The 27,001-nt window shown below is 42.3% G+C and overlaps 2 protein-coding genes across 4 annotated transcripts in view; both read right to left on the reverse strand.

Moving 5' to 3' along the window:
* Nucleotides 1-9,534, reverse strand: part of rcan3 (regulator of calcineurin 3) — a 53,368-nt gene extending 43,834 nt beyond the window's left edge. The window contains exons 1-3 of one of the 3 annotated variants that reach the window (XM_061844575.1): nucleotides 7,799-7,815; nucleotides 7,639-7,699; nucleotides 7,113-7,370 (exon numbers count right to left, since the gene is read on the reverse strand). In XM_061844575.1, the coding sequence (XP_061700559.1) occupies nucleotides 7,113-7,322 (210 nt within the window). In that variant the 5' untranslated portion in view covers nucleotides 7,323-7,370; nucleotides 7,639-7,699; nucleotides 7,799-7,815. The other 2 variants (XM_061844574.1, XM_061844573.1) reach the window with 2 other exon arrangements.
* Nucleotides 9,535-10,288: 754 nt separating this feature from the next.
* Nucleotides 10,289-18,484, reverse strand: nipal3 (NIPA like domain containing 3). Its single transcript, XM_061844555.1, has 11 exons — nucleotides 18,233-18,484; nucleotides 17,982-18,050; nucleotides 17,336-17,507; nucleotides 15,891-15,950; nucleotides 15,359-15,504; nucleotides 14,085-14,181; nucleotides 13,870-14,005; nucleotides 13,668-13,756; nucleotides 12,571-12,634; nucleotides 12,189-12,283; nucleotides 10,289-12,104 (listed from the first exon to the last, which is right to left on the reverse strand). Exons 1-11 carry the CDS (start codon nucleotides 18,266-18,268, stop codon nucleotides 11,917-11,919), a joined length of 1,152 nt encoding a protein of 383 aa, XP_061700539.1. The 5' UTR covers nucleotides 18,269-18,484; the 3' UTR covers nucleotides 10,289-11,916.
* Between the last annotated feature and the right edge of the window lie 8,517 nt (nucleotides 18,485-27,001).

Raw genomic sequence — 27,001 nt, forward strand, 5'->3', positions numbered from 1 at the left:
AATCAAAATCAAGAGCAAGAATATATTGCTGGTGCCAGCACGCCTCTGATTAATAATATTGCATTTGTTGAGTGAGAATAAACTATAACGTCTCAATAGTTATGCTGTGTACAGTATTAAAGAGTAAAACAAGAGTGGAAAAGCTGTACATCAATATCTTCATGTGAAAAAGATTCAGATGAGGTCAAAACTCGGTAAGGGCATTTATGTGGACGTTTACGATCACGCTTTATTACGGAGCCCCTAAAGGGACATTGACATTTTTAGTAGGGAGCGGGATAGGGATGTCCTAAAGGGATATTGAAAAACAAAAAATAACTGGTTTCTCATTGTAATGAGTAATTTACTCATTACAATTACCAAAGTAGTAAATTACCCTAGTTAGTAAATTACTATAAATAACTTACTCATAGGTAAGTTACTCATAACTCATGAGTAAGTTCCTCATTACAATGAGAGTGTCGAAAAACAGCTACCTATGGGTTGTAGCTTATTTACCTGCTAGCGGTAGCTTCCTGCATTCAGGTCATCGTAGCTTATTTACCTGCTTGGGGTAGCGTCCTGAATAAGGAATAAGGGTCTTGCATACATGCAATGGACTAGTTAGTCATTACAATCGGAAACTTACTCATTACAATGAGAAAGTTTCTTATTACAATGAGAAACCAGTTGGGTTTTTTTTTTTTCAATGTCCCTTTGGGGGCTCCGTAGTTTATGTACAGCAGGGGTGTCAAAGTCATTTTTCTCATGGGCCACATTGTGGTTCCGGTTTCCCTCAGAGGGCCATTACGACTGTGAAACAATACAGTATTTACATCATCAATTGATGATCTACTTTTGGATTCAGAAATAAAGGGCAGTGTCTTTTTCAGCTATTCATGTTTGGTAACAAATGCCAGGAGTATCCCAACTTTTTCATTTATGATGCATGACAAATTTAAATTTCTGTACAAATTTTTACAAGAATAATTGAAATTAACACTGTAGATTTGGCTTCGCGGGGCACATCAAATCATGTGGCGGGCCAGATGTGGCCCCCGGGCCTTGAGTTTGACACCTGTGATGTACAGGATGCTATGAATGAAATTGAATATGTACATAGCTGGCTATTGCTGAATTTTTACTAAATGAATGTTTTTTTTTTGTTTGTTTTTTTGGGGGGGGAATAAAATTAGAAGCAATTGGGGAACAAACTTCACATCTTGCAAATTTGCATTCTCACGAGAGTAAATGGCCTAAAAATAGCTCCCCCATAAAGAGGTACACAAAGGTAAGATATGTTTCAATACAGATTTTTTTAGCAAATACTTTATAAATTTAAGTAACCTCTACTCTTAAAGAAGAGAAAATACAACATTTGGATTAGTTCCCCTTAAAAGAATCATCTGATCTGAATAAATGCTTCCACCATTTTGCTTGTTGCTGATTGCTTTACCAAATTTGACTTACAGTTCTGAAGTTCTGGCTTTGAATCTAAGGCCCTGGCCTCCCTGCCGAGTTCCCTTTGCATGTTTTCCCCGTGTTTGTGTGGGTTTTCTGCAGGTCCGCAGGTGATTACCCGGGCTTCGTGCACAAAAACTCAGCTTTAACAGGATTAACGATCTCTTCTTGGATCAGCATATCTTGCAGTGTATCTGCTAGAAACTTTAAAAGATGATGTCTTCCTTCCACGGTCATTTGCATACAGAGGTAGGTCAATAAAAACAAACCAGACCCCCCCCTTGGTCTGCACAGTAGACTAATATTGAAGTCGTAGCGGGAGCAAGGGCCGGGGGCACTTACTCGCTCTGCAGCGCATCATGTCTGACCTTCAGCCTGCCGAGCACCACGCTCGCTCACACATACATGGCCAAACCCCCCCCCCCCATCTCACTTCCCCGAGGCTGGCACACAAATATAGACTTGCAGTCTGACGCGTGCAAACATATCGCCGCAACACCAATGCATGTCCAGATGACACACATTCACTTTAATGTTGCCATACACTGCAGAACCTCAAGAGTGGGAGACCCCATAGGAAATAATGAAAATTGAATTCACCACATAACCTTTAATAAATGCACACAAGTGTTTTTAGTGATATTCCAACATTCTTAACTCTAAACAGAATTTTAAATAGAAGTCAGTAAAAGCAGTAAAACTAAAATGAATGGGGGGCGGGACTTCAAAACTGCTTGATAGATACGCAATAGTGAGGAAATAGATGCTGTTTTTAGTGTCATCTAGTGGTGGTTTATAGGTACTGCCAGGGTTTTCAGTTTGAACTTGAGCTTTTTCTTTTCTTTTGAATCAATCTTTTTATAGCTGGACTTTGACTTACAAGTACTGTCGTTAGTTGTCGCTTGTTTAATTTTTTTGCTTCATGTCAAAATTTGAATTACGACAGAGCTTCAGATTAAAAATAATAATAATAATAATGATACTCTTGAGGCAATGAGTTGAACGAGGCATACAGTCAAACACACAATATAAAATAACAACGCTTGTAGGGGGCAAGGAAAACACACAAACACGGAACTAACCCCAGCAGATCAGCTGGTAAAGCGTTGGCCTCACATTCTGAGATCCCGGGTTCAATCCCGGATCCTCCCTCTGTGGAGTTTGCATGTTCTCCCCGTGCCTGCGTCGGTTTCCTCCGGGCACTCCGGTTTCCTCCCACATCCCAAAAACATGCAACATCAATTGGGACACTCTAAATTGCCCCTAGGTGTGATTGTCAGTGTGGCTGTTTGTCTCCATGTGCCCTGCGATTGGCTGGAAACCAGTTCAGGGTGTACCCCGCCTCCTGCTCGCTGACTGCTGGGATAGGCTCCAGCACTCCTCGCGACCCTTGTGAGGATAAGCGGCAAAAGAACATGGATGGACTAACCCCGCGGCAAAAAGCTAGAGTCATACAACATGGAAATCCTACTACTGTATATACTTCAAGTGTGAGTGTGTGTAACTATAGTGAGCCGCTTATCCTTACAAGGGTCACAGGAATGCTGGATCCCATCCCAGCTATCATCGGGCAGGAGGTGGGGTACACCCTGAACTGGTCGCCAGCCAATCACACACTTATAAAAAGTTTCTTTCGTATGTTTTTAGATTTATATCTTACGAAGTACAATGCATTGCCATGTCGCTTCATTAAAAATCTAACAAAATATTCCTTCCAACATCCCCAAACGTTGTCCTGAGGGGCCCTGAACGACGAACCGGCAGGTAGCAAGCAAACGCCGTCTTTGGGAGCTCATGTGGGTTCGTCGGGTGTGTCTTTCATTCAAGTTATTGCGCTTGATTGCAATGCGGAGATTGAGGAGCTCTTCAACTGATATCTGCGGCCTTTGCCTGCGCCAATTGGCCATCGTGTCCGCTAGCTGACGACTGTGAGGGACAAAGTGACAGCGTGATGGCCGAGCTGACCTTCCCCTCTCTTAACACCAATTTGTCCCCCTACTTTGTTCAAACACGCATCCATCATACAATAGACATTGTACATGCATGCATGTACAGTTCTACAGTTTTGAGCACGAATGAGGAAATCACTTTGTTATACCCTCATTTCAGTCTAAACACAACCAGAAATTATTCAAAGATAAACATCACGCCAGCCGTCCATTTCCTTTGCCGCTTATCTCACGAGGGTCATGGGGAGTGCTGGAGCCTATCCCAGCTGTCAACGGACAGGAGGCGGGGTACACCTTGAAGTGGTTACCAGCCAATCACAGGGCACGTAGCCATACTCACAATGACACCTACGGGCAATTTAGCGTGTCCAATTAATGTTGCATGTTTTTGGGACATGGGAGGAAACCAGAGTGCCTGGAGAAAAACCCACGCAAGCACATGGAGAACATGCAAACTCCACACAGGCGGGTCCGGGATCGAACCCGGGACCTCAGTACAGTGAGGCCGACGCTTTCCATCTGATGCACCGTGCTACTAAACATCATACCACTAAAACTATATTTTTTTCTGTTCAAGATTGCAGTATGTAAATATGATTAGAACACTTCATAAAGAAATAGTGTGCTTTACGATTTATTGAGTGCTGTTTTGTAAAAAAAAAAATAATAATCATTAATAATTTATTAAAGCGCTTCTACATTCTGAAAAATAATTTTGGCAAAATTTGGTAAAAACCAATGCAGTTTGTTTACCGCATCTGTGGTATAAATCTTGGATTGGATGCTGTTCTTGACCTTATTTTTTTTTTTAAAAGCATTTCTTAATCTGTCATATCATGTCATTATCCAAGACGCATATCCTCACAAGGGTTGCGGGAAAGCTGGAGCCTATCCCAACTAGCTTCGGGCGAAAGGCGGACTACACCCACAACTGATCGCCAGTCAGTCGCAGGGCAGATATCGACACCATCACTGAGCGGGAATCGACCCCACAATGCCCACACCAAAATTCTCAACATATATCATCATTATCACAATGAAAGCTATGTGAGAACCAAAATGGGTTGAACAGATCATGCATCCATCCATTTTCTTCACCGCTTATCCTCACAAGGGTCGCAGGGAGTGCTGGAGCCTATCCAAGCTGTCAACGGGCAGGAGGCGAAGTACACCCTGAACTGGTTGCCAGCTAATCCCAGGGCACATGGAGACGGACAACAGTCGGACTCACAAATCACACCTATGAGCAATTTAGAGTCTTCAATTAATGAATGTTTTTGGGATGTGGGATGAATGCGGAGTGACCGGAGAAAACCTACGCAGGCACAGGGCGAACATGCCAATATGCAGCATTATTTTCCATTTAAAAAAAAAAAAAAAAAAACAACAACACTTAAGCGAAAGGTAACACTGAAAGCAAACCGGCGCTCTTCGTTCACACGGAAGAAAGGGCGACGCTTTTACAGCCGGCCGGCTAAGAGCATCTTGCCAACATGGACGTCCGCCTCTTGTCCCTCGCTTTTGTACGGAAGCACACAGAGCGCGATCACAAAAACGAGCCGTCCTCCGGTCCGAGGAGGAGGTAATGACAGCAAGTCCCCTTTCAATAGTTTGCCTTTGAGGTTTCATTTGTTTCGGAAGCTCTTGTGAGCCCATAAATAGCCCCCCGCCCCACCCCCACCAGATTTAAAAACACACCACAGACACTGTCCTTGTGCGTTTGTGTACTTGTACAAATCAGTCGGCACCGCAGCAAGCCAAAACACATGACAATAAGTGAACTGCGATTCCTCTTCCCTTTCCAAACCTTGGAAAGTTGAAACAAAATGTCAAAATGTGTATTTATCGCGCGGCTGGCCTAATTGAACCCGCACAGAGGAAGAGAAATCCATTGACGCGCTCCGACTGAAGGGTGCGAGGGTGGCATTTCCACTTAAAAAGAGGCAGTCGGAATTCGTAATGAGGCGGGGGGAAAGGGGGGGGGCAAAACAGCGGACTCGCAAAATGACAATGATTGGGTTTAAAGGGATTTTTTTTTTCTTTGGCCCATAAATATGGAAAGATGGTATCAAAGGAAGCGCACAGAGGACAGTTGCTAAAGTGCGATCAGAGAGAAGTTGCAACGTGGAGGGATGTGAAGCATGCCAGCTGGGAGGGCAGGACAGGACAGGACAGCGTAATTGGATTACACGGGCAGAAAATTAAAAGTCTGTTTTTGCTATTCACCTCCAAGCAGGCGGGGTGCAATGATCAAACTATTCTTATATGCCTGCCCCCCCCCCCAAAAAAAAAAAATGACTTTCATGAGGGGAAATGGGCCATTGGCCAAGATAATTCATCTGTCACTATTGCAAAAATCATAATGGTCATTTTTTTAAAGGTCCATTGTCATGAAACGCATGATTTTTAGTATGTTATTAATGAAAAAAAACGGCAGCCGGAATGGACCCATCTGTTTTTTCACCACAAAATGTGATTTTGACATATATGGCTTTTTGTAACTCCCGCCATGAAAATCCTCTCGAGGGATTTGTTTTCTGGAAGAAGCAGGAAGTGACGTTGGAGGCAGTAGCGCGCTCAAGCGGACTCGTTTGTTTCTATTAGTTTTTCCTGCGGGACGGTTGCTCGTTGTTCCTTCGTGTTGGCCAAAATGCCGGCTCGTTGTATTGCTGGATATTGCTCGAACACTCAGGAGGATGGATTTACTCTTCATACCTTTCAAAAAGACCCGCTTCGTCGTGAAAAATGGATTCCACGGGTGCAAAGGACGAGAGCTTCGTGGGTTCGAAATGACAGGTAGGTGTGTATACAGCGACTAAAAAAAAATAATAATGTCGATGTGCCACTCCCGCCGAAGTCGTGATTGGCGGACGCGGTTGCGCCGGGGTGGCTCATCGCAGCGGAGGTGGATCGGACGGGAGGCGGTTTGGCTCCGGCGTCGTCGCTCGCGGGCGGCGTAGGTTTTATCACCGCCGCGCGGAGGTGGATCGGGCGGGGAGGCGGTTTGGCCGTGATCCGCATATCATCTAAATATGTCTCGAAACAAAAGCGTAATATTGTCCTGGTCACTTCACTCGGTTGTGGGATGTTCTCTCCTTTGAAAAGAGCTTCCGTGTCAGAAGGGCGTGTCCCATAGTAGGGGCCACAGCTTGTTTTCAATGGCGAATGTCCCGGTGTGACGTCACGGACGGAAGATGCAGCCAATATGGCGACCACTTTGATGTCGAATGACACTTCCGCAACTTTGCGGATGGACGACGCGCTCTCCGCTCGTATTTATTTTTTCGTATAGACATTGAAGTGGATAATGTTATATGTATTTTTCATGACAATATCTATTTTGGAATGTTTATAGGGATGACACTTGACCTTTAAGTAGCATTTTAGTGTCACGAAATGCACACAATCCTGAATCCACGTTCCATAACTCCATACATTAGTTAAATTATTTTACACAAATTCAGCCCCCTTCACATGAGGCTCATCAACGGTATCAGCTAGCATACTAGCCTAAATCGCACACGATCAGGAAACGGATGTGACGTCACACATGGGCAAACAAATATGCACACTTAAAAAGGTGATTAGTGAAAAAAAATTAATATCTGGAATTCACGTCCAGGCAAATTTTAATGCATTTTCAGTAGATGCATCATAACAGAAACAGAAACAGAGATTGATTTACACTTTGGACTGTGAGGGAGGGAAAGCAGTTGGACTCACCCTGTCCGTGTCATCTTCGAACACCGCCTCGTGGACCCCGCAGGCGAAGAGCGCAGCGGGCAGGTCGCTGAGGTCCATCAGCTCCTCGGCGATGCCGTCCTGGTCGTTCTCCCCGAACACCATGTCCTCTTCCTCCTCCTCGTCCTCCTCCGGGTCACTGCTGTAGGCCTCGGAGCCGTTGCTCCACGCCTTGGAGCTCTCTCGCAGCATCGTGGGGCTCGCCGGCAAGGTGGGGGTCACAAGCGGGAAGATATGGCACTGTGAACAAAAGTGGAGGGTTTCAAATAATTATCATTTCACTTACATACATCCATTTCCTCTGTTGCTTGTCCTGTGTAGGATGGCGGTTGAAAGGTGGATCTTATCGCATGTGACTTGAGGTGAGAGGCCAGAAAGTTACAGGGAACATATATAGTCGATATAAAAAGTCTACACCCCACTGTTCGAGTGTTTAATTGTTGTTGTTTGTTTGTTTGTTTGTTTTATGTTCCAGCATCAATGTGGCCTATAACCTTTGTCTGCCTACCTTGAAAAGAAACAGCTGGTTCCGGTTTCTCAATCAACAAGCGCTGACGAAACAGCGGCATCTAGTGACATTTTAATGAAACATACAACATCACCCACTTGTTCAGGCAGGACGCAGCCACTAAAAAATAAAAAATAAAAAAAGACGGGATAGCGCATACACATCGAGCAGTTGAAGCCACTGGCCGCCATCTTGGTACTCCCAAAACGTTTGGTTTGCAGGTTGGATTATGGCGGGGTTTTTACTCAAAGTTTAGCATGTAGAATTAGAACTGGTCGTGTGAGCTTGACATTTTTTCAGTTCTGGTAAAATGAAGGATTTTTGGTAAGCCAAAAAAAGGCTAAGTGCAAAGAAAAAGACATGACTACCAAGAAACCTTGCATATTACCTCGGGCTTGACTTCCGTGACAGGTTAAGTTTTCCCAAAATGTACTGTCAAGCACTATCATCATAACATGGCAGAAAAACCAAGCATTTTTGTCATAAAAAACATGAAATTTTAATTCACTCAGTTCGATATATTTTTGGAAATAAGGACTTGCAATGGTAAAATACATGGTAAATACATGCTATTCATTTGTTGTCCCTGCGACGTCCTATTTCAGACAGAAAATTCTAACTTGTTTCCTCGCATTTGAAAATCAAATTCAATTTGCGGAGTTCTGTATTATGAAATTCATCAAAAATTTCACGGAAAATGTGTGTTTTTGCTTATCCACTGATGAAGTTTGGGAAGTCACGAAAAACCGTCGGCCGATAAAGGCGAAGTAGATAACAACAACAACCATAAACAAAACTTTGTTCGAGTGAATTAAGCTCATCAGAAAATAAAAAAATAAAAAAACTTTACAAACAAACTTTAACAGTGTCAAATTAAATCTTTCTAACTTACCTGCGGAATGTTTTCTCACAGCCACGAAATTTGCGATTAACGCACAGGTGGGCATGTTTTTTTTTGGGGGGGGAGTATCAAAATGGCGGATGCCGAATACAGTTTTGGTGGCCAATGAGCCAGCCATCCAGTCTTTATTATTATTATTATTTAGATCAGTGGACTCAGCAGACGAGCTTTTTACGATTCCTCACAGTTTCCATGGAGGACACGCCCTGCTCCACTATTATTGGCTCCAGAACACGCGCATTATGATTGGCTGTCGCATCCCTGTAGGACACGACCTACAGCTTCCAGATGGGAGAAGATGTGAGAGCGTTTATGGTTCCCCTTAAAAGAAACCCAACCTAATGCTCGTATTGATCCATTCCAAACCACCTTAAAACCCTAAAGGTCACCATAACAAATTTACTAGTTTTTATTTCAGACAAAGCTCCATTTTTGCGATGGTCTTCTCGTCCCATCTGCGTGCCTTGCCCTTCCCGAGACGCAGGAGCCAATCACGATGCAGGAGGGCGTGTCCCTACCTAGAAACTATGTGGGAATCCTAATAACGCCAGCCTTACACGTTCGGTTTAGGCTAGGAAGGTGATATATTCAAATATTTAACGATATAAATATGTATTTCAAGTATTAAAAAGCACACGTAGAGGTTATTTTCACCCAAGGACAACCAAGGACACAGAAAAGAGTCCGTATTACGTAAGGAGCTCATTCAAAATGTACACCGACAAACGGTATCGTAAACCCGGTCCACATTGCAAACGGATGACCAATGGACGCACACAAACAGCAAAAACAAACAAACAAAAAAAACATCATACTCATTTGTGATTAAATTATAAATGTCGGTTGGTGCATAACTCACCCGACTAACGTTCGTGAAGATGAATCATCTCAATGGGAATTAAACACAGAATTGAGGAGTCGATCGCACCGTGACTCCGCTTATCCTCCTCCTCCTCCTCCCAAAAAAAAAAAAAAAAAAAAGATTTCATTTGCTGTCAAATGCGGTGTTTGTTATGATGGGATTAGTTCGGTGTAACCTATCGAATTTCAACCCGCCAGGTTGGCCAATGAAGCCGCGGCAATGCGTGAAGGTGACCAATCACAAAGCAGACACAAGGCCTGATGCCCCGCCCTGAGGAAGTCGAGGCGCAACCGGTGGCTCGCTCATCTCTTCAGTTGTCAAACGACTACAACAAACAATATTTTTTTTAAACAATACGGACGAGGTATTTTCAGAAATACTCATTTCAGTGTGAATGTACTGTTCAATGTACTTACAAGAATCTTTTTTTTTAAATTACAAATACCCACTGCTTATTGTTACATGTGTAAAATACAATATATGCTGCATTAGTAAATCAGGGATGGATACATTTTTATCCAATTTAAAGCCGTGCATGTTTCTTCACATGACATGATTTTGTCAAAATGGCAACTAGACTACAGTTCACACACCCAATTTTTTGTGAGAACCATCCATCCATCCATCCATCCATTTCCTGAACCACTTATCCTCACAAGTGTCGGGGGAGTGCTGGAGCCTATCCCGGCCATCATTGGGCAAAACGGGATATTGTGCAAACTCCACACAGGCGAGCCGTGATTTGAACCCCACTCCTCAGAACTGTGCAGCCAGCACGCTATCTAATCAGTTGCCCCACCGTGCCATTTGTTAGAATAATGAAAATTCATTATTTCCATAACTTCTCCACTTTAAGTTAAAAAAAAAAAGAGCCAACAGAATCAAAGCATGAGGATATTGTATTTAATTCTGCAGATTGATTGAAATTAAAAAACGGTCATGTTGAACTTTTCTGATCTTGAGGCAAAAAGAGAATTTACCTTAAATATTACTCACCTCAAAAGCACCAATACTGTCAAAGTATAACTTTTTTTGGTCAATCATATACAAAAAACCCCCCACTCCAAACGCTGACGCACCGAAATCTATTTCGTCAACAGAGGGGATTGCCTGTTTTTATTTAGTGTAGATCTAATCTCTTTTTAAAGCACAATAAATCAATCAATAAATACAATAAATTAAATTATTTGCATTCATCCCATTCACAAAAGAAAAAAAAAGTAATTAAAACCCCCAAAACAGAAAGGCAGACGTGAACACTGCGCTGAAGGAGATATCTTAAAGGCAGATACTGGTACTTATTTACAGGAAGTCGTGAATTCAAAGACATCAATGGCAAAAAAATGATTAAGGACATAGACAAACCCTTTCAACAGTACGAAGTCCGCTTTTATATTCCAAACGCTACGCAGGCGAAAACTTCAAGGCACAAATCACATTTTCGTGCGTAGCGTTTATAAAGCACTTTAAAAGTTGTTTTGCTGGTCCTGAGCGTGATTGCACGTTAAGTGTCAAACTCCCTCTCGGGGAAATCCTTACAGCTAATTAGGCAGAAACAAAAAAAAAAAACAAAACTAATTGCAGTTCAGCCAAAATGTTATGAAAAAAATAAAGGTGGCCAGTCCCAAAGCTTCTGAGAGCACACGAAAGATTCATTTTTCACCACTCGAAAAGATATTTTTATTTAATTAAGAATGTATTTAAGAATTCTACAGATGAAAATCTGTCGGCTCAGTAAAGACTTTGAGATGATTATCATTTTAGCCTTGACTGAATGAATTACCGTAATTTCCGACTTATAAACCGCAACTTTTTTCCATACGCTTTCAACCCTGCGGTTTATGCAGTGATGCGGCCAATTTGTGCATTTTTCCTAATGGCCGCAAGGGGGCGCTTGAGTGGAAAAGGTAAGAGTGAGATCGGTGGAATATATGCACCGAGGAAGTGACTTTTACCGGTTCGCCCTGTTAGCGCTGCTTTAGCGTGTTACTGCCGTGTCTCAGTTTACCAGTACATTTTTTAACCGGCCCTGTTACCCTGACAGCGCTAGTGTTAGCATTAGCGCATGCAGAGAAATTAGCACGGGGGCGTTAGCATTAGCGCGGCGGCACTAGCACAGAGGCGCTAGCGTTAGCATTAACAGGGTGGCTTTAGCATTAGCGCGGCAGCACTAGCACGGTGGCACTAGCGTTAGCATTAACCCGGCAGCGCTAGCGTCAAACTCTCTGTGTACCGTCTTCGTAAATATCTTGTGTTTCCATGTCGGTTTCAATGTGGGCACTTGCAGCTTTTACACGGCTGCGACTTGAGTATGTACAAAATAGTATTTCCTTTACAAATGCACCGGGTGAGGCTTATAACCCGGTGCGCTCTGTAGGCCGGGAATTACGGTAGTTTGTCATTTTCCCCTCAACTGGGAACATTTCTTCAATTGCTGAATGGATTGCGTATGACTTTGGAGATTCCTCTTAAAAATCATAATAAAAATAAACCTTATAGATGTACAATTTTTCCGCTAATCTTGCTTCCTCTCAGGAAGCCCAGCGGATGCCCGCGTGGGCCTGAAGGCGGTGGTGGGTTGTTCCGCGTTGACGGGCTGGTGCGAAGAAGTGGTTCCGTCCCTGTTGACCAGAGCGCCGTATGAGAAACTACCGGTGAAGTCATTCGGGACCTCCGGACCCTTGCTGTGAATGGTCGGTACACCTGATCGTGGACGAAACACGCGCCTGAATCAGAATCAGCCATCCAAGTCGCAGTTTAGTTAGCGGACGTGTAATATTTACCTACCGTTACTCATATTCATAGTGACGTAAGGCTCAAAGTTCTTATTCTTTTTCCTGGTTCTGGTGATGAGGAAGACACCCAGGAAGCATGCCGCAGTCCTGTATAAAATACAGAGAAACCGTTCAAAAGAGTCCTCTCTTAATTGCTCTTATTCTGCTGCGGAAAATTATCCAATTTCCTTCATTGGTTCCCCCAAATTTATTTGCTATAAGTTATGTATCTTCATCATCTAATGGTAGCAAGGTTTAGTGATACAGCGATTGTCTCGAGCTGAGATTACAGTTGATCGACCCAGTGGGAGAGTTTAGGAAATACTGAAGTTTTATTTCATAAAAATAAATAAATTCAAAAAATGTAAGTCAAAAGGTGCATTAGCGGTACTCACCCCAATAAGAACATGCTAATGTGAAGGATGTCTTCATGACTAAATTCCAAGTAAAACACAGCCCCTGAAAAAACAGCATGGAAAAAAAAAAGTAATAATATCGTAATTTCCAGCCTAAAACCCGCGACTTTTTTCACACGCTTTCAACCCTGCGGCTTATGCAGTGATGCAGCTAATTTGTGCATTTTTCTAACGGCCGAAAAGGGGGCACTCGAGCGGAAAAAGTCAGAGTGAGACCGGTGGAGTATATGTGCCGAGGAAGTGACTTTTACCAGTATGTTTTTTTTAACCGCCCCGTTAGCGCTGTGCTAGCGCGTTGCTGCTGTGTTACTGCCGAGTCTCGGTGATTTTTACCGGTATGTTTTTTTTTTTTTACCGGCCCTGTTAGCGCTGTGCTAGCGCGTTGCTGTTGTGTTACTGCCGAGTCTCGGTGATTTTTACTGGTATGTTTTTTTTTTTTTTAACCAGCCCCGTTAGCGCCGCGCTAGCGTTACTGCCACGCTAGGGTGTTTCTGCCGCGCGTCAGTGATTTAGGTAGGTTTTATTTTTTCGACAGGCTCTGTTAGTGCTGTGCCACCATGTTGCTACTGTGTAGCTGCCACCGACTGTTTTTTCTTTTTACCGGTATGTTTTTTTTTTTTTTTTTTTTTTTAAACAGCCCTGTTTGTACTTCCGTGTTGTTGCTAAATTAAAATCAGCTAAGGTATTAAAACTTTGAAAACTCTTTCAGTGTACCGTCTTTCTTTGTAAATATCTCGCGTTTCAATGTGGGCACCTGCGGCTTTTGCACAGATGCATCTTATGTATGCACCAAATGGTATTTCCTTTACTGGGTGAAGTTTATAATCTGGTGCGCTCTGTGGGCCGTAAATTACGGTATTTGTCGTTTGGTGCCAATAAAATTCCTTTATTATTTGACATTTTTATTCTGAAAGCACTTTGACGCACTTCCAACCGTTTTAGTCGCGAGCAAATCTACTTTGGCCTGTGGGGTTAACAAACATGGAGCTTTCGCCCAACCTGCTTTTTAATCATGTCTCTGCTAATAATGCGTCACCCTGGAAATATTTAACAAATACAAACATTTCGTGACTCACCTGCTAAGACTGCAAATATGGTGGACAGGACGTAGTTAACACTGGCGATCAGAAAAGAGTCGTACAGCTTGGAAGCTTGGGAGAGAAACCTGCATTAAAAAAAAAAAAAAAAAAAAATAAAGGAAAATCAGGTAGAGAACTTAAGTTACTAATGAAGCTAAAAAACATTAATTCAACATAACTATAAATAGATGCCACTCACCTAGCTTGGAAGATGACCGTAGCCACCATGCACACAAACATGACGGTGAAGATGGGGTAGTAAAGCTGCATGGAGCCCTCAAGAGTCAATATCAACATGTGGGACACGGCCTTCACGGAGATGACCGTGACTGAACCTGAATACCGCCCACACCGACATACTTAAAATATGACATTAAGAACGCCTGATGAATGATGGAAATTTTATTTCTTTACCGAGTAAGGCAACCAGCAGCAGGATGATGACGAGGTAGTTTGCGTTTCTCTCTTTGTAGAAATACAAAAGCAGGCAGAACATGATGATCTCCAGGCCCTGCCCCAGGAATAAGTATGTAGCGTACCATAAATTCGAGAAATATTGCTGGGAGAAAAATTAATGAAATGACTCGCGATGGAGGTTACACAGAGGAAAAGAACAAATGCCCGTGAGTATTGCCAGATGGCCAGTCTACACGTGTTGCCGCACCATTTGCCTTGAAATATCCGCTGCTTAAAAGGTTACATCAATGCTGGTTTCGTTAACCCGTCTATGGCATTTTAAATTAAGCTAGGTGAGGCATTTGTCTGGCAAACTGCTGCTTGTTGTGAAGTTTACAGCCACTATTTAAAGCTCATATCAAGTCAAATTTCTGATTGCGAGTTAAAGTTAACGACTAGCTAAGTCCATCCATCCATTTTCTTAGCCGCTTATCCTCATGAGGGTTGCGGGAGTGCTGGAGCCTGTCCCAGCTGTCAACGGGCAGGAGGCAGGGTACTTTCATTGCAAGAATGATCTTTTTTCTTTTTATTTTTTTTTCCTTTGGCTTTTTTGTACAGGTGTGTGTGTTTCTGTGTTTTTCATTAATAGCAGATGTGTGTTGAAGCTGTTTACAGTTAAATATGTCAAACTAATGATTAGATTGTGTATTTAATCAGGACACATAACTTATGAAAGCCTGCCATCTTAATGCTAACACACAACGCAAAACGTCCAGGCAAACCAAACTAGCATCGATGTTGCTGTGGTTACAACTCTTTTAAGCAACTTGTTTGAATACAAAGAGTGCAGCAACACATGAAAGCAAACAATAACAGATAATCTCTTGTTTATCCTCTGTAAAAAAATGATTTATTGCAGCTTACTGAGTCACTTAGGTGATCTTAACTCTTGTTCATGTATTATCCATCCATTTTCTTAGCTGCTTATACTCACAAGGGTCGCAGGGAGTGCCGGAGCCTATCCCTGCTACACCCTGAACTGCTTTTTGGCCAATCGCAGGGCACAGCGAGACAAACAGCTGCACTCACAATCACACCTAGGGGCAATTTAGAGTGTCAACTAGCCAAGTGAAAGGTTTATAAAAAAAAATAAAAAAAGTCACCCCCACTGTTTCAATACTTTTGAAGCAAAGAGTGGATGTTGTGGCCAATAGGGGCATAACCACCCCCACCAAAAAAAAGCATCAAAAGGCCAAAATCCTGACTCGACTGCGGATTGAGCGCGAACGTACCAGATATAAGAGAACGGGCCATCCGACGAGATGTTTCACGACAACTTCTGCCGTCAGTTTTTCGTGCGAGTTTGGCCCAAACGTCACAAAGAGGTACGCCCCGCCCACAGCCAGGACCGAGCCCAAGAAGGACAGCCCGTGGTGCTCTGGAAGCAAGACACACTGCGTTAATTCTATTCAAGTAGACAGAACGAGGCAAAAAAAAAAAAAAAAAAAATAGCACCCCACAGGACTTGCGTGAATCGCTACTGAAACTTTTGACGTATACAATTAAAGAAATTCTAACTAAAATTGCCAAGATGGATTGTCTCTTGTTATTGAGAACACTGACGCACTAAATCGCAGCAATAGCTGAATTTCCTTTTGGTTATAAGCTGTTTGGATTTCAGATATTTTAAAGGGCTGCAGGCACATTGACCAAAGAAAAACTTTTTTTTTTAAAAAAAAAAAGAGAATGAATCGTAGCTGTCTGCTTTCAGCGCATAATGTGAGCACTTGCAAATGAATATTTTTCAGCAAAAGTCGCACTTACTTGCAAAGTCCTTTGCCTTTGATTTCTCATGCATGAAAATAAAACCCAAAATGAAGCTTGCTGAAAGACAAAAAAAAAGCAAAGATCTTAATATCTTTTCCTCTAAACCGGCAGTGAGGAGCGATAAATACACCATGCGGTTCTTAAAAAAGTGTCAGAATCTTACAAGAATAGAAAAAGTATATTTGGAGGGAAAAATTTGCAAAGTTTGTGAATGTGGGAATATGACTGATAAACTCACATCTTTTAGAAAAAGTAATTTTTCCATATAAAAATTAAATTGCATTTTTGTTTCTTGAATCAGGTGCAATAAACAGGATGTTGTCAAGTTATCTGACGCATTATCTTGAAGGTATGACATTGATCTTGTAATATTCAAACTTTAAATTTGCATATCATGCCACTTTTTCTTTCAATGATACAAAACTTCATCTTCTTAAAATAACTACAGTGATGCCTCGGTTCTTGAGCACAATCCGTTCCAGAAAACGCCTCGAGAAGTGATTTGTTTGAAAACCGAATCGATGTTTCCCATTACAGTGAATGGAAAAAGAAATAATGGGTTCCAAGCCTGAAAAAATGGTCTTTTTAAGCATTTTTTTAGCTTTTCATGATAATAAACAGTATAGTAGAAATACATGTATAATTTAAATACTTTATATAATAAAATAATTTAAGAAATAGATTTCTTTTTTGCTTAAAATGTATGCTTTAGTAGTAGCACACGCTAGGCTGGGAATACCTCGTAGTGACTCGGCCCCCAGCTTTGTAAATGTTTTTTCATTGACAAGTATTTATTATTTATTGATAACTTTAAACAAGCAACTTGCCTTCTTTGGAATCATGATTGGGGGTTAATACGATCGATAAGAAGAAAAATAACAGTCACTACCGGGACACGTCTGTGTACAGAGGCCGCGTTATACAGAATAACAAAAGTGCACTGGTTGCGCCGCGCACATTATGTCATTTCCGGGGTTTTATTTTTTTTTGGGGGGGGCGTTCGAATTGAGAATAATAAAGTGCGTCGTGGGTGGGTCAACTGCTTGTGCCGCGCACATCAAGTTATTTCTGGGGTTTTTCGGCAGCGTGGGAATTCACAACAAGGACTGTCGCGGGTCAGCTGGTCTGGCCGCGCGCAACATGCTATTTCCGGGTTTTGTCGGGGGCGTTCGAGTTCCGATTTTCGTTCGATAACAGAAGCAAAAAAAATCTAGAAATTTAAGTTCCAGAACCGAGGCTTCACTGTACTTCTTTCTTTGCAGCTTGGGCCCAATACTGCTGGGCGAAAAAATAAAATTAAACCTTAGAGGAATGTTCATAAAAATCCACAAGTGAATATAGTGAGTATAATAATGAACATTTTAGTCGATCAATTGAAAAAAAAGGTCCTCCATTATTTTAACACAGAGGCTCGGTACCTCCGCCAAGGAATTAACACTCACTCAAGATGGAGACGGCATTGAGGGGCGCCACGAGGCTGAGGGGAGCAAAAGCGTACGACACGAAGTTGGCTGCTTCGCCCAGAGTGGTGAGAATAAAGCCAAACCACCAGGTTTTGGTGTGGTAGAAGACGCGTGGGTCCTTGGCTCCCACGATGCTCACATGGCCGTATTTCTGCCGCCAAAGATACAAACAAACAAATGGAGTGAAATAAATAAAGCAAGCAAACAGCCGTCTCATCAGCAAATGTTGACAGGACAATAAATATAAAAGGAATTTACCAGACAGATTGATTGGTGGACAGATAGACATTATTTGCTGAAAAAGTAAAAAATAAAAACGCTGTTTCGGGGCTCAGAATCCAAAACAATAAAATGTACTGCTTTGGTGATGTGGCATCTTGGTGTCAGGGAACTATGTTGAACTGAGTTGAGGAGCTTTAACGAGACAAAAGTAGTGCTTTCCCACCATCTTGTTCCATTATTAGGGGGTCTCAATTCTGTACATATTTTAACTATTCCCTTTGTAAATAGTGTGGGTTGACGGTGGGGTAGTAGATCGGTAGATGTAGATATGGATATTTGATATAGATTGGATGGGCCCTTGAGATTTGATTGATTGATTAGACATAGATAGATGGCACTGTACCTGGATATTCACGGAGATGCTGACAAGCACGTTTCCAAATATAGCAAGCAACGTCCCGATGAGATTATTCTATAAAAGACAAACATACACAGCAGATTCAATAGTTTCCGATTTTCAATTGTCCTTACTACCCTTACAAAATAAATAAAATACATTTAAAAAACGCACAACAAATGTTTAAATGTTAAATGTCAGTATGTCCAAATGAATCTAACTTGATTATGGAATAATAACAAGAAGGTTGAGTTTACCGTGTAGGAATCTTCGCTTGCCCTGCTAACGTCCATGTTTTTAACTTTTGAGAAGGATTCACCACTTTAGGAAACAACAGCCACACCTAGGATCCGATATTTCATGGTGTCGCTCGTCTCCTCCCTTTCAAAAACGGGTATTTACGAGTGTAGTTCTCATTTTAGTTTGCCTTTTTTTTTTTTTTGAAGCGCTGTTTGTCGAGTCGGACCTCGCGACTTCCGTGTTTTCAGACCAGTTTGGCGACCATTTCAATGGACGTCACAACGACAAAAGTGTCACGTGACAGGAAGCGTCAAACAGGAAAACAAAAAGAACAAGTTGACACATAAAAGAAAGTCGAGCTCTTTTTTCTTATAAAACCTTAATGTGGATATATTTCCGCTATTGTAACTATTCATGTGCTTTGTGGATATTATTGAAATAATATTAATGTAGCAGTAACGCGTAAAGCCAGAAGGTGAGGCCATTGAGCTAAAAGTGATCGGAACCAGAGATCGATTGGACAGCGGTACAACCCCTACATACGACGTTTCAGACCTACGAACGGCAATATTTTCTGGTCATCATTCATTCCTGGCCAAGTTTTTTTTTTTTTTTTACAGATAAAGACGATTCCAGAAAATGAGGGGCAATTTAGGCATGGACATTTCAAAACTTGACCAGCTGTTTCATCACGTTCTCTCTTTTTTTAAAACTAATTTATATTGTCAAGGTGGAAAAAAGTAATAATACGGTAATAACCGGTAGTTACGGGTATTTTAAACTTTTTTCAAGTTGATATTTATATAATATAATGTAATATTTTTACATTTATGTTGCATTTTCAATCTTTGGTTGTGTAATGCACTTTGTTCACTATATAAATAAATGTATATATAATTTTGAGTTGAGTTAAGATCTCTCAGGCAACTGAGAAATATCATTCCATCCATTTTCTGTACCAATTAGCCTGTATTTCAAACACCGTCATTTCCGGCCTATAAGCCGTGACTTTTTTTCCACATGCTTTCAACCCTGCGGTTTATGCGGTGATGCGGCTAATTTGTGCATTTTTTTTTCCTAACGGCCGCAAGGGCAGACCGATGGAATATATGTGCCGAGGAAGTGACATTTACCGGCCTGGCCTTGTTAGCGCTGGACTAGCATGTTACTCCCATCTCTGTGATTTTTACCGGTATGTTTTTTTTTTTTAAACGGGCCTGTTAGAGTTGCGCTCGCGTTGGCGTTAGCATGGCGGCGCTAGTGTTAAACTCTCTGTGTACCGTGTTTTAATGTCGGTTTCAATGCTGCGGCATATGTATGTACCAAATGATAATTCATTTACAAATGTACTAGGTGAGGCTTATATCCAGGTGCGCTCTGTAGGCCGGGAATTCCGGTATACTATAAGCATTTCAGAATAATTCCTATTTACATTTTATTTAAACATTAATCTACTTTTAGTATTACTCTAAATACATTAACAAGGTTGCAAGTAAATAGGTTGCAATTCAGTTCTAATGTTTTGCTCGAGAGTACATGGTAGCTTTGCGCTGTACTGAAAAACTTAGCTATGGCATATAACATTTTTTTTAAAATTATATTATATATTTCTATGTAATATGGGTAAGCAGGTTGTTTTGGTTTGAGTTATTACGGCAGAAAAATGGAAAAATACAAAAAGCAAAACAGAGGTTACTGTTAGGTCCAAACGTGATTACGGTAATGAGCTTGTTGATGCCATTTCTGCTGATTCATGCAGCTCACCTTTTCTTTTCTCTTCCTCTAGATGGCAAAAAAATATATATGCTTTTGTAACGGCTTGCTATGTTGAGCAACAAAACTTCTGAGAATAATGACAGCTATTTAAGATGCGTCTAAGATAAAAGGAAATGTTTTCGTTATTACAAGGAAGATCAATCAACAAAATTCTACACCCCCCCCCCCCAAAAAAAAAATTAAACTAAAAGTCAAAAGTAATTTCATCTGTCACTTTTGATTTGTTGGTTATCAAAGGAGGGAAAAGAGCAATTTTAGATGGTTGCTCAAGAGCCATTTTGCAAAATATGAATCACTTTTAATAGAGTCACATTTGTCCAATTTACACAACGAGTGCATGATTCTGTATTTTTCCCATGGATTCTTTGGAATTTCAAAGGGCGAAGGCAGAAAATGTTCTCCAACTATGAACAAAACCTCAAAGTTAATGCAATTATATTTTAATACAGAGTTATTACAGCTAAGTGACCATGGCGTGTTCCGAAAAAGACACTTAATATGACCAACACAAAAGCGCAAATCTAATTTTATTAGCCTCACTGAGGAGGCCCACCTTTTTCTGCACAATGCAAAATGATAATAATCTTGATCAATTTTATTGATTTTGTTTTTTTTAGGACTGTGTCGTGGGTGCTTTGGAGGAGAGACGCAAAAATATCAAAGAGCCAAACAATAATTGCCAGGGTGTAAACTCCCTCCTGAAGGGAACTTTGTTTCTAAAAGGAGATATTAATCATGTGAGGAGATGATGAGTTGAGTCATGACATCCTTTTGCCCAAAAAATATATATATATAACAAAGGGCCAAATGAACAGTTTTAGTTGAAAAATAACTGAATGCATGTAAATGGCAAATTATTTCAGCGATTTATTTTGGAATGCTGAATTTATTGTGAAAAACAAAAGGGGGGAGCGCCCTAGAATAGGGGGCAAATGGCAGGGCACATAGATATATACTGTATAGTAGATTGACTCACGTTCACAAAATGGAGTACCCGCAGAAATCCCGCGCAAACAACGGCAAGAATGTGGAAATTCCACACGGAAGCCACAAACTCACCAACGCGTGCTTGCGCTTATCAATCAGATTTTACCAAGTGAGCATTCAATTAAAAATAACGTCGGGTTTCCGTTTGAAAGAGTCGCGGGGGGCACATTTGGAAGCTGCTCGCAGGGAATTTGCGCCTGTCGCTCTTTGACGCGTCACCGGGGGAATCTCGAAAGAGGGAAGCAGCTCGAGTCATACAAAAGTAAATATTAGAAACGTTAGTCATGCACAGGGCGGCACAAAAGCGTTGGCCTCGCAGTTCTGAGGTCCCGGGCTCAATCCCGGACCCGCCTGTGTGGAGTTTGCATGTTCTCCCCGTGCCTGCGTAGGTTTTCACTGGGCACTCCGGTTTCCGGTCCTTAAATGATTCTTTTTCTTACTGGGAAGAACATGCCACCGAATATTCCACGGGTTACATCTATCCGAATTATGGCAAAATTTCACGAAACAGTAATGTATTTTACCGTGTCCGATCGTGGTGGTACCACATGTCAAGACGCTACAAACCGGCGATGATTTCTTTGTTGTGGCACATAATACGTCACATCCGCGCACCTATAGGTCATGTGACTCGCCAAGATGGCGGCGCCCGTGAAAATTCGTAATTGCCGATAAAAATCTTCTAAAAACACCAATAAATGGGAGAGGATCAACCTCAAATTTTCAAGGTACAGTACATAAGATGTGATCTATTGGATACATTGTTAATCCAAACCACCGGACAATTGCATTATACCTACGTCATAAAGTATCATCATCTTCCCATTGTGAGCATGAACGAGAACTTCAATCCATCCATCTATTTTCTTAGCCGCTTATCCTCACGAGGGTCGCAGAGAGCGCTGGAGCCCATCCCAGCTGTCAACGGGCAGGACGCGGGGTACACCCTCAACTGGTTGCCAGCCAATCGCAGTGCACATAGAGACAAACAGCCGGACTCACAATCACACCTAGGGACAATTTAGAGTGTCCAATTAATGTTTCATGTTTTTCAAATGTGGGAAGAAACCAGAGTGCCCGGAGAAAACCCACGGAGGCACGGGGAGAACATGCAAACTCCACATCGGCAGGGTTGGTATCGAATCCGGGACCTCAGAACTGTGAGGGCAATGCTTTACCAGCTGCTCCACCGTGCCGCTGAACGAGAATTGAAATATTCAAAATTGCTTCTTTTTTTAACACTCAAATGTACACAAGATATTTTATATGTATATACTAATATTGAAATATTAGTTTAATCCTTTTTTTTAACCCTCACTATACAAGAATTGCTTGCCTAACCGATCCATCGATTTTCTTTTGCGCTTATCCTCACGGGGGTCGCAGGGAGTGCTGGAGCCTATCCCAGCTGCTACGGGCAAGAGGCGGGGTTACACCCTGAACTGGTCGCCAGCCAATCGCAGGGCACATGGAGACAAACAGCCGGACTCACAATCACACCTAGGGACAATTTAGGTTATCCAATTTCTGTAATGCATGTTTTTGGTGCCCGGAGAAAACCCACACAGGCACGGTGAGAACATGCAAAGTCCACACTGGCGGGGCCGGGATCGAACCCGGGTCCTCAGAACTGTGAGGCCTGCTGAGTCACCGCGCCGCTGCTTGCCTAACATACTTTATCATTTCCAAGAAAGAGCTTCCTCATCGCACGCATGCGGCCAGAAAGCTTTTTAACAAACTTTCATAATTAAGGAATCATAATTAATGCGCTTTTGTGTTGCCAAACGCGAGGCCAGCTGCAGTCGCAGCGAGCGGCGATGCCCTTTAAACCGTAACGGCAGCGCCACGCGGCTTCGTCGCACGAATGAAACCTCAACCGCTTTTCAGTGCGACAAAAGGTGTGTTCCACCTGTCCTCGCTGCATGAAGTCATCTCTGCTGAGAGTGGACCGACCTGTTCTGGGCTGCCAGCGCAGGAGCGACGTCGCCTTCTTTTCGAGTTGGGTTTTTGCACGGTTCGCTGGGTTTATGAATAAAAATCGTGCAAATCTCGATTGCTAAATGGTATGAGCAATTGCGGGTTGAATGATATTTTGTTTGTTTATGAAATTGCATGGAAAACTGGATCGAAAGCTCCTACTAGAAGAAAAATTAAGTGAGAGAAAGCAACGCAATTCATAATGCACAAAGTACACATTTAAATGATTGATTGGTTGCTAATATTATGGATTTTTCAGCTTTGAGTGCAGATCTTGACTTTTTAAAACATTCAAACTTGTATTGAACTAACTTGCATCGAACTAAAATCATTTTCAGGATGGGGAATTTATTAAAAATTAAATAACCTTTTTACCTCTTTGTTGTTTGAGTGACATTAATATCTTTCATTTATTATTTCATCAAAACCGTTTCTTCAAGCATTGCTACATTGAATGCTATTTTATGGGGGTAAAAGGTTAATCTTGCTTTTATTTTTCCGAGGGGATGTGTGCACTGCTTCATTTATCAAAATACAGTGGATCTAAAAAGTCTACACACCCCAGTCCGAAAGCCATGTCTTTGTGATCTAAAACAAACAGACCGAGATAAAACCATTCAAAACATTTTCTCAACCGTGAACGGGACCTACAAACGTGTCCGTCTACACCAGCCGATAAATTCAATTGTTACCAGTCAGCAGGGGGGAAAAAACTAAATTGAGAAAATGTGGTTGCATAAGTGCGCACACCCTAACTGGGGATACGGCTGTGTTCAAAATGAACCAATCAGAATTAAACGCGTTAAATCGGAGCGTATGGTTCAACAAGAAAGAATTTTTGGCCTCGGGATCCTGTAACTTACACTTTTCGCCGTTGGCTGCTTTTGTTCGCCCACAAGCAAAGCGGCGCACGTTAAAAGGCGACGTACGCCCGGGCCGCGACGCCCTATTCCTCGCCGGCGTCTCCCTCGCCGTGCGTGGGCGGCCGTACGCCATTTTTTTGCGAGGAATGCGCGAACGTTAGCGGCGAGCGTGGCAGCCCCATTTAATAACCAACCGCTGGGCCTGTTCCGCAAAGCAAAGGGACCAGCATCAATTTGTAATGACTGAAGAATGCGCGTACGTTAGATGGAGCCACAGATTGATGGGGATCAGCTGGATATGTGTGTGTGTGTGTGTGTGTGTGTGTGTGCGGTGTCGTGAACAGGAAGTCACCTCCTCGGGACGGCCAAGTTGTTATAAAGTGTCGGTGGAAAAGCAGGCTTTTCGGAAACTGTGAGCGTGTGCAGACTTGTCGGGAGCGCTTTTAGCAATGGCCACCGATCTTAATTGTTAAGCGGCATGAAATATGTGAATTGCATGTGAGTGTAGTATTAAGCTACTCGTTCTGGTTATTTTAAGGCTAATGTCCCGTATGACCTAACGTCTCCATGCCGAACTACCGTTTCCACCTCGCTTTGTTTTCCTTCCTTTTTCGTGGCAACTTCTGGTCAACCGAAACCCAGAAAAACCAAAATGTACTGTAATTCCTTGTTAAAGGTAGTCCTCGGTTTACGACTGAGATCCGTTCCTACAGTGGCGACTAAAGTCGGATTCCACCATTTAAGTCAGAATTTACGTCAAAATACTTTGTATAAAAAACAAATACATTGAAATAAACGAGCATTACTGCGAAGAGGTGGATGGAGAAGAAGAAGGGGAGGCTGCGCTTAGCTAGCTACCACGGTCAGCCCGACTGAAGCTTTGGTGGTGTTGGCGTCTCTCCTTTCTCCAATCGTTTTATGATCTTGAGCTTTGTTTCCATGGTAATGGATTTTCTTTTGGCTACAGAAGCATTTCTAAAAGACACAGCTTTCCTCCTTGGGGCGATAATGTCGAAAAAAGGAGGGCGAAAAATGTGAAGGTACTCCCGGCGCACAAATACAGACGAGCATCAGCCAGACAAAATGGCGGACGGGGACGAGCGTTGTAAAGTTGAAACATCTTGGGTCGAGACCATTTTAACACGACGTATTGTCTGTATTAACTCTACTGATTCATACAATTTCAGGTAAAATAGGTTTCATTCTAGACTCAACACTTTCTAAGAGATAAAATCCATACATACATTTTTTTTTTTAATGCAACTTATCCTCATTAAGGTTTGGAGCTATCCTAGCTAACTTAAGGCAAGAGGCGGGGTACACACTGGACCCGTTGCTAGCCCCTCATAAACTTCCATTCATGCATCCATTTTCTTTGCCGCCTATCCTCACGAGGATCGCGGTGAGCGCTGGAGCCTATCCCAGTTGTCAGTGGGCAGGAGGCGGGGTACACCCTGAACTGGTTGCGCGGTTACCCGGGTCCTCAGAACTGTGAGGCCAACGCTGTACCAGCGTGCCGCCTCCACATAAACTTTATTATAAATTTTATGACGAGGCAGCAAGGTCACGTAATATTCCGTAAGTGGCATTTGATTTCTGCATTCCGATGAAGAAATTAATAACTTTGGTTTTAAAGACGTGAAATTACAAACTTGCTGAGTTGCTGACGGTGGAGAATTCAATTTGAATTTAAGAAGTGAACACTTGCTGTATTAGGTGGAAAAAAGCACTGTACTATAGTGAGAATATATAAAAAATGTATTTTTTATTGTTTTCCAAACTCTGCATCAGGGAATGGATATTTTATACTAATGACCAGAACTGATATTAGTTAAAAACATTAAAAAAAAAGGTGCAAAAAAACTTTTGAAATGAATAAATAAATTGCAGATATTGTCTCTCTCTATAACCAAAAATGCCATTAATGCTACCAATACCATTTTACAGTATGAGGGCAGCACGGTGGGGATCAGCTGGAAAGCGTTGGCCTCACAGTTCTGAGGTCCTGGGTTCGATCCCAGACTCGCCCGTGTGAAGTTTGCATGTTCACTCCGTGCCTGCGTCGGTTTTCTCCGGGCACTCCGGTTCCCTTCCACGTCCCAAAAAACATGCAACATTAACTGGACACTCTAAATTGCCCCTAGGTGTGATTGTCAGTGCGAGTGGCTGTTTGTCTCTATGTGCCCTGCGATTGGCTGGCGACCAGCTCAGAAAGTACCCCGACTCCTGCCCGTCAACAGCTGGGATAGGCTCTATCACTCCCCATGACCCTCGTGAGGATAAGCGGCAAAGGAAATGGATGGATGGATTACAGTATGAGCCAAACAGAAAAAAATATGCCAGTTCTCTACATTGGAACACTGACTTATCATACAAATTTTTTTGTGCACAAGTTCATAACTCAATTTCCTGTCGTATATTTTTTTTTCCCCTGTTTGATTTTGTCAGTTATAGGAGTTATAGAAGTTATGGGGCTGGAGGAATATGTGTAACAAAATTTCGGTTCACCCAGTGGAGCACATTTTTGGCCTTTTCCATAACCTCTCAATCAAGACTCCTCAAATCCTTGTGTGCATTTTGCGTCCTCATCCGGACTAGAACTCAACTCTCATCTTTTTATCACGGTGCCGATCGGCCAATGACTGAAAAGAATGAATTGTCAATTGCCAGTGAACTGCGCTGAACCTTTGGGAAAGTAGTTTTGAGCGGCCCCAGCGAAACGTCTGACAATTCCGGCGATAAAGATCACTTGGCAACAAAAGTGTGTCCACTGGGCCTCCCGTCGGCTCTTGCGCTTCGCACCCGTCTTGCTGTAAATGTCGCGTAGATTCCCTCGGGGCACTTCGTCAAGAAGCTGTGCAGAGTGTCACTTGCAAATAATTGGAATACCTTTTTTTCATTATTATTTGAATGATTGTTATACAACCCAGGTGAGCAAAAGATGCTTATCTTCTGACATAATTTAACACATACTGCTTAATGTTTCATTTCATATTTTAGTTGCGCCTCCGAGAACTAGCGAGGGCTGATTAAATGTGTCATTTGCAGGATGGTGACAGAAAGTGTTACGATTGACGCCCATTTTCGTCAATGGCACAGCACGCGCGCGGGCACACACACACACAGACGGCCAATTTTGATATTTACAGTATCTGCTGTAGTGCCAGGAGAAGCGGACGCAGA

The sequence above is a fragment of the Syngnathoides biaculeatus genome, chromosome 15 (genome assembly GCF_019802595.1).
Source record: "Syngnathoides biaculeatus isolate LvHL_M chromosome 15, ASM1980259v1, whole genome shotgun sequence".
Lineage (NCBI taxonomy): Eukaryota > Metazoa > Chordata > Actinopteri > Syngnathiformes > Syngnathidae > Syngnathoides > Syngnathoides biaculeatus.